Raw genomic sequence first — 13,891 nt, forward strand, 5'->3', positions numbered from 1 at the left:
CACACTGCCCTTCACTTTTTATCACCCGTCAAGTACAATTTATGATCTCCTATCTTTTCCTCATCTCCTCTTACCTGAATATCATTTACTCCTACCACATCCAGATACATCCTCTTTGCTGACTCAGCCAGTTCTACATTCTTCCTTCCATAAGCCCCAGTAATATTGATAGCTTCCCATTGAATTCCATTTCTTTCGCCAAGTTGTTTCCAAGGAGTCCTTCGCCTGTCAAACGGGAGTGGGACTCTGTTACTCCCATAGGTCCGAGGCTTGCTTTAAACATTCTGAACATGCTTGGTGAAAATTTTGTGAAGCAGTATGCTACCCTTACTTGCACACAGTCGAAGTGAGAATATCTCCTCTAACCGGTTAGGGACCACGGTGGATAGTAGAGTCCTAGTTGCCTGAGCACAAGGAGGGCCATGACTCAGAATATGTCCGAGATGCCCACTCCCATTCCATAGCAATTGGTATCCTGACTCTCAGGACCACTTACTAAGCCACTCAGCCATTACCCATGGTTCAGGAATAGGACGTGATTACAATAACCCACACCATGAAAATGCTGAGAATTACTTACTTCTTCTAAAAGTCTGTGAGCACGTGATAGATCAGCTGTAGTCATTTTCCTAAAGCCTGGAGTTTTTGTGGTCTCTGGAAGCTTGTAGAGTTTCAGCGTGCGCTGCATAGTCATATTACGGCTCAAATGTGAGAATTTAACTTCAATCAATTTCTTTGGATTGAGGGAGCGGTGCCAGTACCTGAATAAAAGTCAATTGGAAAACATATTATGTAAATCCCTCTTGCACATATACAGTAAACATTAGTAAAAAAAAAATAGTAGGCTATATCATAATTATGAAATAAATTTACATTCTGATATGAACTTTACCATTCACTCAGTACATTAGTATTACAAAGTAGCAACAACTTCTTAATTATTTCCATAGTACATGCACAAGATACAACATTCAAGAATCACTAGAAATTAACTGTTGACAGTCCTGTTCTTGTTATGAACAAATATCATGATCTGCCTTTCCAGTGCAAAGACCATTTTTGATGAATTTATTTTATAGATTATGGAGCTCCATTCTTTCAATAGAGCATTCTATGGATTAAGACTAGAGGTTCGTTATACCTCATGGACAAGGATAATCTGTAATATATTAACCCTAGTAGATGAACCACGGAAGTACAAAAATGTAAAAAATGGAGCGGCAGGAGTACAGGTAACTGAAGTAGAAGTAGACAGAAAGTACAAGGCAGATATGGAGGAATCTCTGAATGAAATGTGCGAAGGTGTTGGAGAATGCATGGTAAAAAAAAAAAACAGGTGTTGCATGCAAGCAAAACAAAACTTGGAGAAAGGAAATGTAAGTGAATGAATATTTATAGCTCAGATAGAAAACCACTTTTAGGGGTAGAAGCTGATAATGTAATGATGCTGGTGAGACAAGATATCCAATTTTGAGGTCAAAATTTAACAATGAACTGGGAGATCTAAATAACAAGGCATCTCGAATTGATTGTATATCCTCAGAATTTCCAGCTGACTTGGAAAAAGTAGGCACAATAAAGTTTATTTCATTCAGTATGCAACATACAAATACATGGGGTAGGAGAAGTATCATCCGATTTTGAAGAGAAAGCAGGCATTGATAAGTATGACACCTACCATACAATTAGTTTAGTATCTTACATGAACAACAATTATAGTAGAATGAAAAGAAAAGTTGAATTCATGTGGTTTCTAAACTGTTGGGAGTCAAAAATTTTCACTTGGAGAATGTGTACAGCAAGACCAGCACCGTGCTTCACAGAAATTGAGCGTGTTGTGATGAGAGAAACAATTTCAGTGCAGCATGATTACACATTATGTAGTAAATAATGATATTAGGTAATGCACCAGTAGTCATTATATTAAGGTTGGTTTCACGTTTAAAATGTGCATGTACCATCTGCCATGTTTTTAAAAATTTCTGACTGGGTTGTGTAAAAACTCAAACTATCAAAATGATTATTCACCATTGTTGAAGGAGAACTGAACCATTTCTCATACAAAATTTTTCACTTTATAAAGTGTAAATTTGTTGTTGAAGGAGAACTGAACCATTTCTCATACAAAATTTCTCACTTTATAAAGTGTAAATTTGTGATAGTATTCGTCATGCCAATCTTGATTTTGCCAGTATTTGTCATCTTAGTGAATCAAAAGTACTTCTACCTGCTCTGTGCCCTGCTGATTCAATTCTATCTGCAATCATTTTATGAAGATTTCATTGGAGTTTATGGGTGTTTGAGTCTAGATGTACTAAGAAGAGGGTCAGGAAACATTGTGAGTCTACTTCAGTAACGGTAATGTTGAGCGTGTTGTGATGAAAGAAACAATTTCAGTGCAGCATGATTACACATTATGTAGTAAATAATGATATTAGGTAATAACAAGCTTTCAAGTTTAATTATCTTGAAGTTTAGATGAATAAATACAATACATTTCTGTGCGTTGCCTGGACCTTTGCATGTATGATAAAGTAAGAACATCCTTTTGCAATTAACCCTAAAATAATTTGATTACATGGCAAGATTACCTCAAGCTCTTACTCCACTTTCCAACTTCCAATAAATATTTCAATTCTGAATTGTTTACCATATCTACGTTGCATCTCAAAATCTATCTTCGTGAGTGACGTCAATTTTGCAGATTTCTGACTTTGATCAAAATCAGTGCAAGTTATATAGATGATCGATGTGTTTCCAACTTATAAATATTTATTTTCAAAATTTATTTTGTGATAAATTACACAAAATATTCCTGGAAAAGAAAATCATGAGTAAGTACTTCCACCTGCTCCGTGTCCTGCTGATTCACTTCTATCTGCAATCAATTTATGAACAGTATATCATTCTCCTTGGACAGGAGCACCGTTTTCATTTTTGTCCTGAGCTCACATACCCATAACTTCCACTTCATCTCCCTCTGTACCTTGGATTATACAGGCATATCAGTATTCTGATGTCCCTCGCTTTCCTCCAGTGAATGTCACAAGAGCAAAAGAGCCAGGTCGTAAATTTTCAAGTTCGACTTCATCTTCTTCATGCGGTTCACTTCATTCATCAAATGATTCTGAAGGTGACAAAGATTCATGGACAATAGTTTTCCTTTTTTATCTTTTCTTTCTTCTTCTTCTTCTTCTCCTTCTCCTCCTTGCTTTTGGCAACTTTTCTTTTCCTTCTCCATTTTCAATCTCACTTACTCTGCTGCCCTTTTTCTCCTTTTTCTTCTGCATTTCTATTTTCGATGCTTCTTTGCGCAAAAAAGAATCTTACCAGGCTTTTGAGCTAGCAATACAGAGAATTTTTTCTTGTGGCACTAGGGCTTCTCAGAAGGCCAAAACAATGCTCGCTTGAAAGGTGAAGGGATTAACTTCCTTCAGAGGTTATGGAAGATTTAATTGGTATGAGTGTTTGGGTCTAGATGTACTAAGAAGATGGTCAGGAAAGATTGTGGGTCTATCTTCAGTAGCGGGTATAGTTTTTTCAGAATGATCAGTTGAAAAACAAGAAACAGGATCCAGTGAAACTGTGGGCAAATCATCTACACAAGAAGTTGAAGGAATGGGTGTTTGGTCAGTCATATGTTGTACCTGTTGAGATTATGACACCTCAGGATGGTTGGTGGAGCTGTCTGTAGCTGGTTTCAAAGGTTTTGTGTATTTTCAAAATATAAAAAGTGACGTGTTCCTCATATCACCGTGCCAAACAACTCCTGATGCCTCAAAAATCCCCAGTTTGTCTTTCCCTAGGAATTCCTTAAGAACTCTACAGATTTCAGGTCTTTGAGTTGTACAGATAGGCACAGGAATACCTTCACCAGGAGACTTGAGGACAAACTTCTGTATATATTCTGCTGGCGGATTCCAAGGGAAAATTACACACATTTCCTGAATGAATGCTGTAAATTATCTACTGCAACAGTTTTCTGTATTGTAGTTTTCAGTACGCAAGTGAAGCCTTTGTTCTTCAAAGTTGGTTGGGTCTTCTTTGCTAGCGACTCTTTCAATACAACATTTTTGGACAGCTGTTTCCGCCCAGTCTTCAATGGCTTAAAAACTACAACATCCATTGGTTGGATGTTGCGAGTGGTGTTACGGAAGAGAGCCACGAGAACAATGCCTGTTCTTCACAAAACTTACTGGTGTGTAATGTAAGATGTGAGGAATGACCATCAATGAATAAAATTACTGATAGAGGGATGTTCTTCCCCACCAACCATGGATGAAATACCTTGCAACAAAATTCATAGAAGACTTTCCGTCATCCATCCATTTGGCGATTTCCCAACACCCCGTTCTGTGGGCATGTTGGCTACAATGTCTTGAGGTACGCATTCGTTCTTGAAATAAGTGGTGGAGACAAGTCTCTAGCAGCATTTCCAGTCAGTAAAACAGTTCAACATTCTTTCTCATCTGAGTTCACCTGCTGATAAATGCTTTTATCTCCTTTCCTGAAAAGGACTTTGTTTCCTTTGGGATTTAGGAAAAAAGGTTGTTTCATCTCTGTTGAATCTTTGCTGTGAATCAAGAACAACATTTCTCAGACTATATTTCTCAAAGAATTCAAGGATTTCCTTAAACCAGTTACCAATATTCTCTTGGAAACTGCAGCATGACCAGATGTTACATTTTGTGGTGTTTTTAATGTTAGACCAGAATTCCTCTTCAAGAAGGACGAGCACCATTTTCTTCCTGGCTGTCCATCTTTTCGGCTCTTTTGTTAGCTGCTGAACATTAAATTGCAGGTTGCCCATTGTAATGTGGAATCCTGCTTTACAAAGGGAAAGAGCCCATTCTACCAATTTGCTCTCCTCTGCTGTGAGTCAAGACTCAGGCCCCTTTTTTTGCCTTGGAGTTTTTCCCTTGACTTTGTCTGAGAGTTCTTTCGAACATCATGTCTCTCTGCAGCCTGTTTAATGGACATGACATCTTTAACAACCTGCATTGCCTTTTCCATCTGGCGAGGTTCATATTTCAAAATCTGCCTTTTGAACATTACACTGTACAGTTATCAAAATATCTTCCTAAGAATGAAATAAATTAAAATGACATTTCCAGAACTGCTGAAAGACCAAACATGAAAAAGAGAGAGAAAATGTGAGTGTAATTAATGCTAATTTATAAGCACATTTGACACTTGTAATTTCTCACAAATTAATAATGTGTCTATTAACTTAAAGGCATTATTATTATTATTATTATTATTATTATTATTATTATTATTATTATTATTATTATTCTGACATCATATAGTAAGAGAAAATGTCTACATTTACTGAAATATCTTTGTGAAAATGAGATAATTTAAATAAAATTATTTCCAGAATTAATGTGGGACCAGAATTGATGAGTAATTTATATTACAAGTGAATTTATCTACAATAATTTATCATAAATACTTAGTAATGTATTTAATTTGATGAATAGCACTATTTGTCACAAATGTGGTCAGTAATCGTCACTCATTCGCCCTGGCAGTCGGCACCTGTGACGACTACTGGACCTGATGATTTTATGATGATTCTATGAACACCGATATTTCAGAACTATATTTTATGCCCTTAGCACTCCTCTGCTATGGAATTTATAAGGAAATGATGTGTACTAGTATTCGTCATAAGTGCCAATCAACGGTGAAATGCAGCTTTTATGGATCCAATGTTTGTCACCTTTTTTGTTGACTCTTTCACAAATGTAAAATTCAAGTTCTTACATCTAATGATAAAAACCACTGTTCAATCATACTGAAATAACCAGGGGGTAAAAAAGACGATTTCTATAAAAAAAATTAGCCACTTACCTATTTATCGCCAACAAGCAAAAACAGCTAGCACACGCGAGTAACTGAATAACACAGGGTATTTCCCACTATGCACAACATGTATGGATATCAATTAATACTGTGATCACACTCTGATCTTCACTACATGACACATTAGCGAGCGTATCAATACGCTGACCACAACTTTTAATACATTCTTTGAAATAGCCAAGTGACGACTACAGGTGCAGTGACGAAAACAGCGCATTTACGTTAATAAGCATTCTCATTCTTCTATCAAGCCCTGGACCTCTCAGAGCAAAGGAGTCTTACTTTCTCCAACAGACCATGGACTTCTTGGAAATAATTCAGCAATAAAATGAAATTCAAAACAATACCATTAACATCAGCAAGGCTTATGAAAGAAAGAGATTCTCACAAAATGTAAATAAGAGTTCTACCTCCTACAGTATTTTTAAAAAACTTTATGAACCTGATTATTTGAAAACAAATCATTCCTACATTAAAACTTAGTTTTTACTATGGTACCTGCAGGTTGCAACGGGCTTGGGCAGCACTACTCCAGCAGTGTACACGGCCTGGAAGATACCAGTAAGATTAACTCGACGGGTAATCTCTCTGATGAGCACTGGAGCCACTCTCTTTGAACGTAACTTTTTGTGGACGCATAAGAAGTTAATCTCCACCATTCGTTTGGTTCTAGGAAAAACAAAAACAAACGTCAGTATATGCACGTAGCTTATTACTGCTAAGGTCTTAAATAAAAAATTAGACTCAAATCTGAGTCAAAGATATAGTTCAAGTAAAAATTATCATTTCCATTAGATGACGATGATGATGATAATAATAATAATAATAATAATAATAATAATAATAATAAACAACAAAATAGCAACAGTTACTGTGTGCAAGTATTTTGATGCAATACCATTTAGGCTACCTGTGTATCAATTTCAATGTTCTATTTTACTCTACCACATGATGGAGAAACTGATTTCTATTGGGTCTCTAAGGCTAAACTTAAATTTTATTAGGAAGACACCAAATGTGTCACTAGAGATCTTTTATATGCCAACATCATGAGACACTGAGTGCCTGAGAGAATATTTCCACAACCCAAAAATCCGACAACCCCTGCCAGGTTTCAACGAGTGATCTTGGGTTTCGGAGGCTGACATTTTATACCATTGATCCATAGAGGGGGCTATCAACAAATAAGACAATTGCTTAGGTGCCTGTAAATTTAGCAACTCTTTCACTTTCCATACCAATCAATTCGCTTCATCCCAAATATTTTGAGACCTTGTCAAAAATATCAGTAAGTCAATGTGTCTCACGATGGATGAGTTGGTTTAAGAGACATTAACAATGAGGCCATCACTGCCCTAGCCCTACTGCGCAAGGGTGAATAAAAAATCGATACACATGTATATTTACAAAATTATAAAACAAATAATATTATTATAATCATCATATGGCCTCAGCTACTGTGTACAGTCAAATGATGTAATCTGGACTGAACAGAATACATTTCTGCATACTACTGGAGTAAGAAATACTATTCCGAAAGAATAGGTTAACTGAGATATTTCATAATACTATATTAGTAATGTTTCAGAGTGAAGTTATTTGGCTATCTGATTTTGAATGTTGACTGACTGAAGAGCAGAATACTGTATTTTGAATAATGATTACACATATACTAAAACTGTCCCATGTGCACTAGTTTCTTAACACTGCAGGTGTCCTCTAAATACCCTATTCACATACCATTTAAAAGGCAATGTCGGATTATTAATTATGCTTGCTAAAAACCAGCGTCCTGTTGATCATATGACTGTATGATTCCAATGAGGATGTACTTTTATTACAAAAGGAACATAGAGGCAGTATAATTTAAGAGTTTCTACTTCTGCCCTCAGGCCATGGGAATCCCCAAGCGAGTGCCACATGGCGTGTGTCAAGCTTGACGTGATAAGAAGTCTCGAGAGCTGACGCAGTTGTCCGCTAGTGTGTTGTGAGGTTATCATCACAATGGTTAAATACACTACAGCGCAGAGAAGATTTTTGGAAAAGTGTTATTTGCACAAGAACAAGAAACCCATTAAAATGTGCCTTCGAAAGTTCCGTAGACAGTTTCCCAGTTCTACAGTGCCATCAAAATATTACATGCAACAACTCATTCAGAAGTGGCATAGTACCGGTTCCATAAATAATAAGAACAAACAGCAAAGGAGAACAGCTCTCAAGACAGAAGAGTTAGAAGATACACAGGCAAGACTGCAAGTTAGCCATATAAGTCACTTTGGAGAGTAGCTCAGGAAACTAGTATTTCACATTCGTCAGCATGCAAAAAAAAAAATTACATTTATGATCTTAACGGACTCATTCAGTGGTAAGTTCAGTTTCATTTATGAGTTTATTTGTTTGTTTGTTTGTTTGTTTATTTGTCCTGAGCATGTATGTAACTGGTGAGATCAGTTTCGTTCACTCGGTACTCCACTATGAAGTCTTAAATTATATTCCCTGTAAAAGCACAGGGCATTCGTAAAGTCACCAGGCTCAAAATGTGAAAAATCGCAGGTCACATACCTGACCGAATAAGTTGGCAAGCTTGCTTATGAGATGTTACCAGACATGGTAGAACCACTTGTAGTGAACAGTGCAACTGTTGCCTTATGTGGAGTGAGACGTACAAGGTCGAGCGGGTGACAATGCGTTTTACACGCGCAGTATAGGTTGCTTTAATTGAAGGCTTATTTTGCGTGCAAAAGTTATGAGAGATGTGTAGAAAAGTGAAGACATCAATTCCTTGATGAACCCTACACACACCCACACACATCATCATTATAGACCATAATGCCTTTCAGCATTCAGTCTGCAAGCCCCTGTGAATGTACTAGATATCGCCACAATCCTCTATCTTTAAATCGTTAGAAGCTGAGTCTAACCATCGTTGTCTTGGTCTCCCTCGACTCTCTTACCCTCCATAACAGAATCCATTATTCTCCTAGGTAACCTATCCTCTTCCATTCGCCTCACATGACCCCACCACCAAAGCCGGTAACAATGATGATGAACCCTTACCAGGTAAATCATCTTTGTAGGATCTTCTACGCAGGTTCTGTGACACGGGCTCCGTGGATGATAGAGGACAATGTACGAGACCTAAATTAATTACAGACACTTTCCTTCACAATGTTCAGCAGCACATTGAGAAATCTCTGTGGAAATCTGCAAGACATTTGTCACATCAATTGGGTCCACACATAAAGCACTGAAAGTGGCAAAGCTACACTCATATTGAGTCAAAGCAGTTCAGGAACTAAAGCCGCCTGATTTAGAGAAACATAGCTATTACTGCCAGTGGATCTGCACTTTAACACGAAAGGTAGCCATTCAAACCAATACTCTCTTAACAGATGTAGGATGGTTGCATGTATGTGGCTATATTAACTCCCAGAACATCAGGCATAAGGCAACAGTTGCACTGTTCACTACAAGTGGTTCTACCATGTCTGGTAACATCTCATAAGCAAGCTTGCCAACTTATTCGGTCAGATATGTGAACATATGTCTTGCACAAAGTACCGCTTCATTCTGAAGAGCGAGAATAATAATAATGTTATTTGCTTTACGTCCCACTAACTACAATTTTAAGGTCTTTGGAGATGCCGAGGTGCCGGAATTTAGTCCTGCAGGAGTTATTTTACGTGCCAGTAAATCTACAGACACGGGGCTGAAGAGAGAGGAAAAAACCCAACCCCCCCCCAAAAAAACACACACACACACACACACAGAGTTTGGTGCGCAATATCGCGCGAAAAGATCACTGAACCTCTGTTTTTTGACATAAGAGTTGATGGTGCAGTACACGGGGACACTGTGCAACAATTCGTGGCTTTATTTGAAGAGGGTGAGTGGTATTCTTGGTTCCAGCACAATGGCAAAACTTGTCACACTGCTGACGTGAATTGGTGATTTTTCAAAATTTTATATTTGTGATCCAGTAATCTCAAGAAATCTGTGGCCTCCTCATTAGCCTGATTTAACCTTTCGAGACTTTTTTCTGTGCGGTATTTAAAAGAGAGTATACAGAGATATTTCGCATTCCTTACATGAATTCAAAGAAACAATTTCAAAAGGTATTGGAGAAATGACACGGCAACTTTGAGAAAAGTGTCACAAAACATGTCTAAGCGTATATATTTCTGCCTGCAGAGAAAGATTGGTCACTTTCAACACCTCTTATGAACTAGAACTGTGGAAACGCAATGTGTGTGAAATGAGTTAGTGTTACATCTGAACATTTATTACTCTCAACACTTCCAAAATATTTCCACCAGAGTTAAAAAAAAAAATGTTTTTCTACACTTGGAGGTATGTGGAACAATTGAGCACAATCTCTGCATTTTTTTTTTGTGTAATAAAACTTCAGAAAAGATCAGATATATTAAGTCCGGTGACTTTACGAACAACCTGTTTATCAATAACTAGTACAAAATAGATTTTCAGATTTTTTTATGCAAGACGTTAAAAGCATGCAAATGAGGAACAAATTTCTGGCAAAATGTCACTGGCATACAGTACAGTAACTAGCAAATATTACTTAGCATAAAGATAAATTATGTTTTCGCAAATAAAATTTTTTGAAAATTTAGTTAACAGTTCATGTTTTTTTAACATCTTTAAGAATTGAACACAAATTTATTCTGTCTATTGTGCCTGCAAAAATGTTTTTGTGGTCAATGACAGGAAAATTAAAACAAGCAGTGATGATGATGATCATTCTTGTTTAAAGGGGCCTTACATCTAGGTCATCAGCCCCTAATAGTAAGAAATGTAATGCAATTTAAAAGTCCAAAACTCATCCACTGACCAGATTTTAAAATATGATGATGAGGAATGAATGGACGAATATGAATTTAAAATAATCAGTGGATCCAACTCACAATACTGAAAGTTTAAAATAATTCCAAAATTAATCCAATGACTAGAATTTAAGAAAAGAGATGATGAATAATGATAATGAAATGAAAACAATCAGTGGATTCGACCCACAATACCCCACCTTCCCAGAAACTATCTTAAAACAACAGCACATACTGACCAAGGGGCTGCTTCCAAAGCACAATCCTGAATTGATGATGCTTGTTATCTAATGGGGTCCAAAATCCAGATCAATGGTCATAACGGATCCTTATTGCTAGGAAAGCAAGAACCACGGTATTTCCCATGTAGTAGTACTAATCATGAGTAATGTAGACTTTAGGTGTTCCACCCATTGTGGTTCTACTCAGAGGTAATGTAATAGGGTATGCACAGGTAATGCAGACCTATGGTGTTTCTCACATTACGACGCCACTCACAGGTAATGCACACCCACAGTGTTCCTCACATCGGTATACTAATCATAGGAACTCGTACTATCCAGTGGTGTTCCTCACATAGTGGGTACTAATCACAGGCAACACAGACCCACAGTGTCGCTCATATAGTGGTAACTAATCACAGGTAATGCCCAGACACGTGGTGTTTCTTACAACGGTACTAATCACAGGCTAAGTAAGCCCATGGTGTGCCGCATATAGTCGTACTAATCACCTACGACGCCACTCACAGGTAATGCACACCCACAGTGTTCCTCACATCGGTGTACTAATCATAGGAACTCTTACTATCCAGTGGTGTTCCTCACATAGTGGGTACTAATCACAGGCAACACAGACCCACAGTGTCGCTCATATAGTGGTAACTAATCACAGGTAATGCCCAGACACGTGGTGTTTCTTACAACGGTACTAATCACAGGCTAAGTAAGCCCATGGTGTGCCGCATATAGTCGTACTAATCACCATGTACTGTAAAACCCATACTGATTCACCCTCAGATGCTACTTATCACAAACCTATTGTGTACCTAACATATTGGTACTAGTTCAAAAATAATAAAGGTGCTCACTAATCCACCTATTCAATACTTTATTCCCACTTAAAGTGGTTACATAAACACAACAACACTTATTTGGGACATGTTTTGCCCTTAATTTAGGGCATCTTCAGCCTAAAATAATCTTCAAAAGTACATGCAATAATACAAATAGAAGCTAAAAGATTAGCTAGTTACTAAAATTTGGTACATACAATGTGAATATTCATACATTAATAAAAACATGTTAATGGAACAATGTCAATGATCATACTAAAACTATCTTTGTCAGAGACTAAAACTTCCTCCATTAAAAATACGTAGTTCTAATTAAACTGGTTCAAATAAAAATGTTTGTGGATTCACCAATGTGATAATGCGTATATTGCCAACAAAATGAGAGCGTAAACATAAGCACAAAAACATATGTCATGTACACAATATGTTCAAGGCCGCTATTAAAGTCGTAAGCATGAAGGTATTAAAACATTCAAAGGTAGATATACGTAAAGATAAAACTGAAACAACATCAGTTGAATTATCGTAGAAAAAGTGGCCCTTTGTACAGGTAGGAAATATTGTCAGAGAACTTTGTCGAGAAATGCCGGTAGATTCTGGAATAATGTTCACTGTAAGAGAAGGAAAGGAAGTCTTAAAATGGTGAACACAAGGAGAGAACTCTTTTTACGTTGCTTAAAATAGATGAGGACTTACGTGTTTGTTGTAAGTTGTTACTTGTTATCTACCATTGCATTAGTAACCGCCCTTCTATTGGCTCTGAGTCTTGTACTGTAACTGTGCTGCAGAGGCGGTAGCGAACTCGGAGGGGAAGGAATGGGGGAGTGTGGAAGGGAGGAGTGGATGGGTGGAGTTAACTGTGACAATGCTGACGAAGGGGCGGAGTTATCAACTTTGCTGGAAGTAGGCCTATAATCCGTAGGTATGGGTGGAGTATTATGTAGAGTATGAAGAATTAAAAATATTACGTATCCTAACTTTATTTGAACTAACCGTCTTTAATAATTTAGGCGTTAATTCATGTAACATGCTTTTACTGTCTGTGATGTCATTAAGATTCTGATCCTTATTATACGTCTGGTTTAAATAGATATATAAACTTTCTAGTTTGTTCAACATTCTTCATTTTACTATATTTCTAATTATCGCTAGATCTTTCTCTATGGATTCAAATCGGTGACCAGTCTCTCTCATATGCAGACTCATCGCTGAGTATTTTCTATGTTTTTCCGCGTTAACATGTTCCATGTATCTTGTCATAAAGCTTCTCCCAGTTTGTCCAACACATGAAAAATTACACTGTATACATTTGAGTCTGTATACTCCCGATCCCAAATAATGATTTGTCATAATTAACTTTTTTATGATTAAAGAATATGAATTGGTTAGTATTAGTAGTTCTAAAAGCTATATTAAAATTATGTTTTTTGAATACATTAGTAATCTGGTGTATAGCTGGACTGTTAAGACTTGGGCAGATCAGATTTCAAGTAATTAAAGGGAAAAAAAACAAACTAGTGTTGGCAAGGATTGTACTGAAAGTTCTACAGGCCATTCCATGACAAAATCGGCTGTGGCCAATATCGTCAGGAAGTTCAAGTCTGAGGCTATTGATGTGGCTCTTATACAAGAGCCATGGGTAGTTAAGGGCAGAGTAGCAGGACTGGCGGAATCTGGAGGTAAGCTAATGTACGATACTACATCGAATATGCCTAGAACATGTTTACTTGTGAGCAGAAAACTAAAATGCCTTCTGTTGCAGGAACATTGTTCAAAGGACTTAGTGGCAGCCAAGATAAAACTTGGAAATTGGGAAGGTCCCAGAGAAATAACCATAGGCTCCGTATATCTCCCATATGACTCAACTAATCTGCCCCCATAAGAAGAAGTTGAGAACCTAATTTGTAATGCAAAGAGGAAAGGCAAACACCTAGTCCTTGGAGCAGATGCAAATTCACACTACACGGCATGCGGCAGTATGAGCAATGCAAGAGGTCAGTCTTTACTAGAGTTTATTATTGGAACTGAGTTGACAATACTAAACCTAGGAAAGAAACGTACATTTCTAAATAAAAATCGTAGGGAGGTAATAGACATTACACTAAGC

The 13,891-nt window shown here is 37.2% G+C and overlaps 1 protein-coding gene across 3 annotated transcripts in view; it reads right to left on the reverse strand.

Annotated features, from left to right (window-relative positions):
- LOC136864446 (glycylpeptide N-tetradecanoyltransferase 2) overlaps positions 1-13,891 on the reverse strand; it is a 298,318-nt gene that overhangs the window by 111,629 nt on the left and 172,798 nt on the right. For all 3 annotated transcript variants that reach the window (XR_010859313.2, XM_067141451.2, XM_067141450.2), the window contains 2 exons: positions 6,367-6,537; positions 581-761 (listed from right to left, as the gene is read on the reverse strand). Coding sequence is in view for 2 of the 3 variants with exons in the window: in XM_067141451.2 (XP_066997552.1) it covers positions 581-761; positions 6,367-6,537 (352 nt within the window). In the remaining variant the exon portion in view is untranslated. The remainder of the gene's footprint in view (positions 1-580; positions 762-6,366; positions 6,538-13,891) is intronic.

This window comes from Anabrus simplex, chromosome 2, assembly GCF_040414725.1.
Source record: "Anabrus simplex isolate iqAnaSimp1 chromosome 2, ASM4041472v1, whole genome shotgun sequence".
In the NCBI taxonomy this organism is placed as follows: Eukaryota; Metazoa; Arthropoda; class Insecta; order Orthoptera; family Tettigoniidae; genus Anabrus; species Anabrus simplex.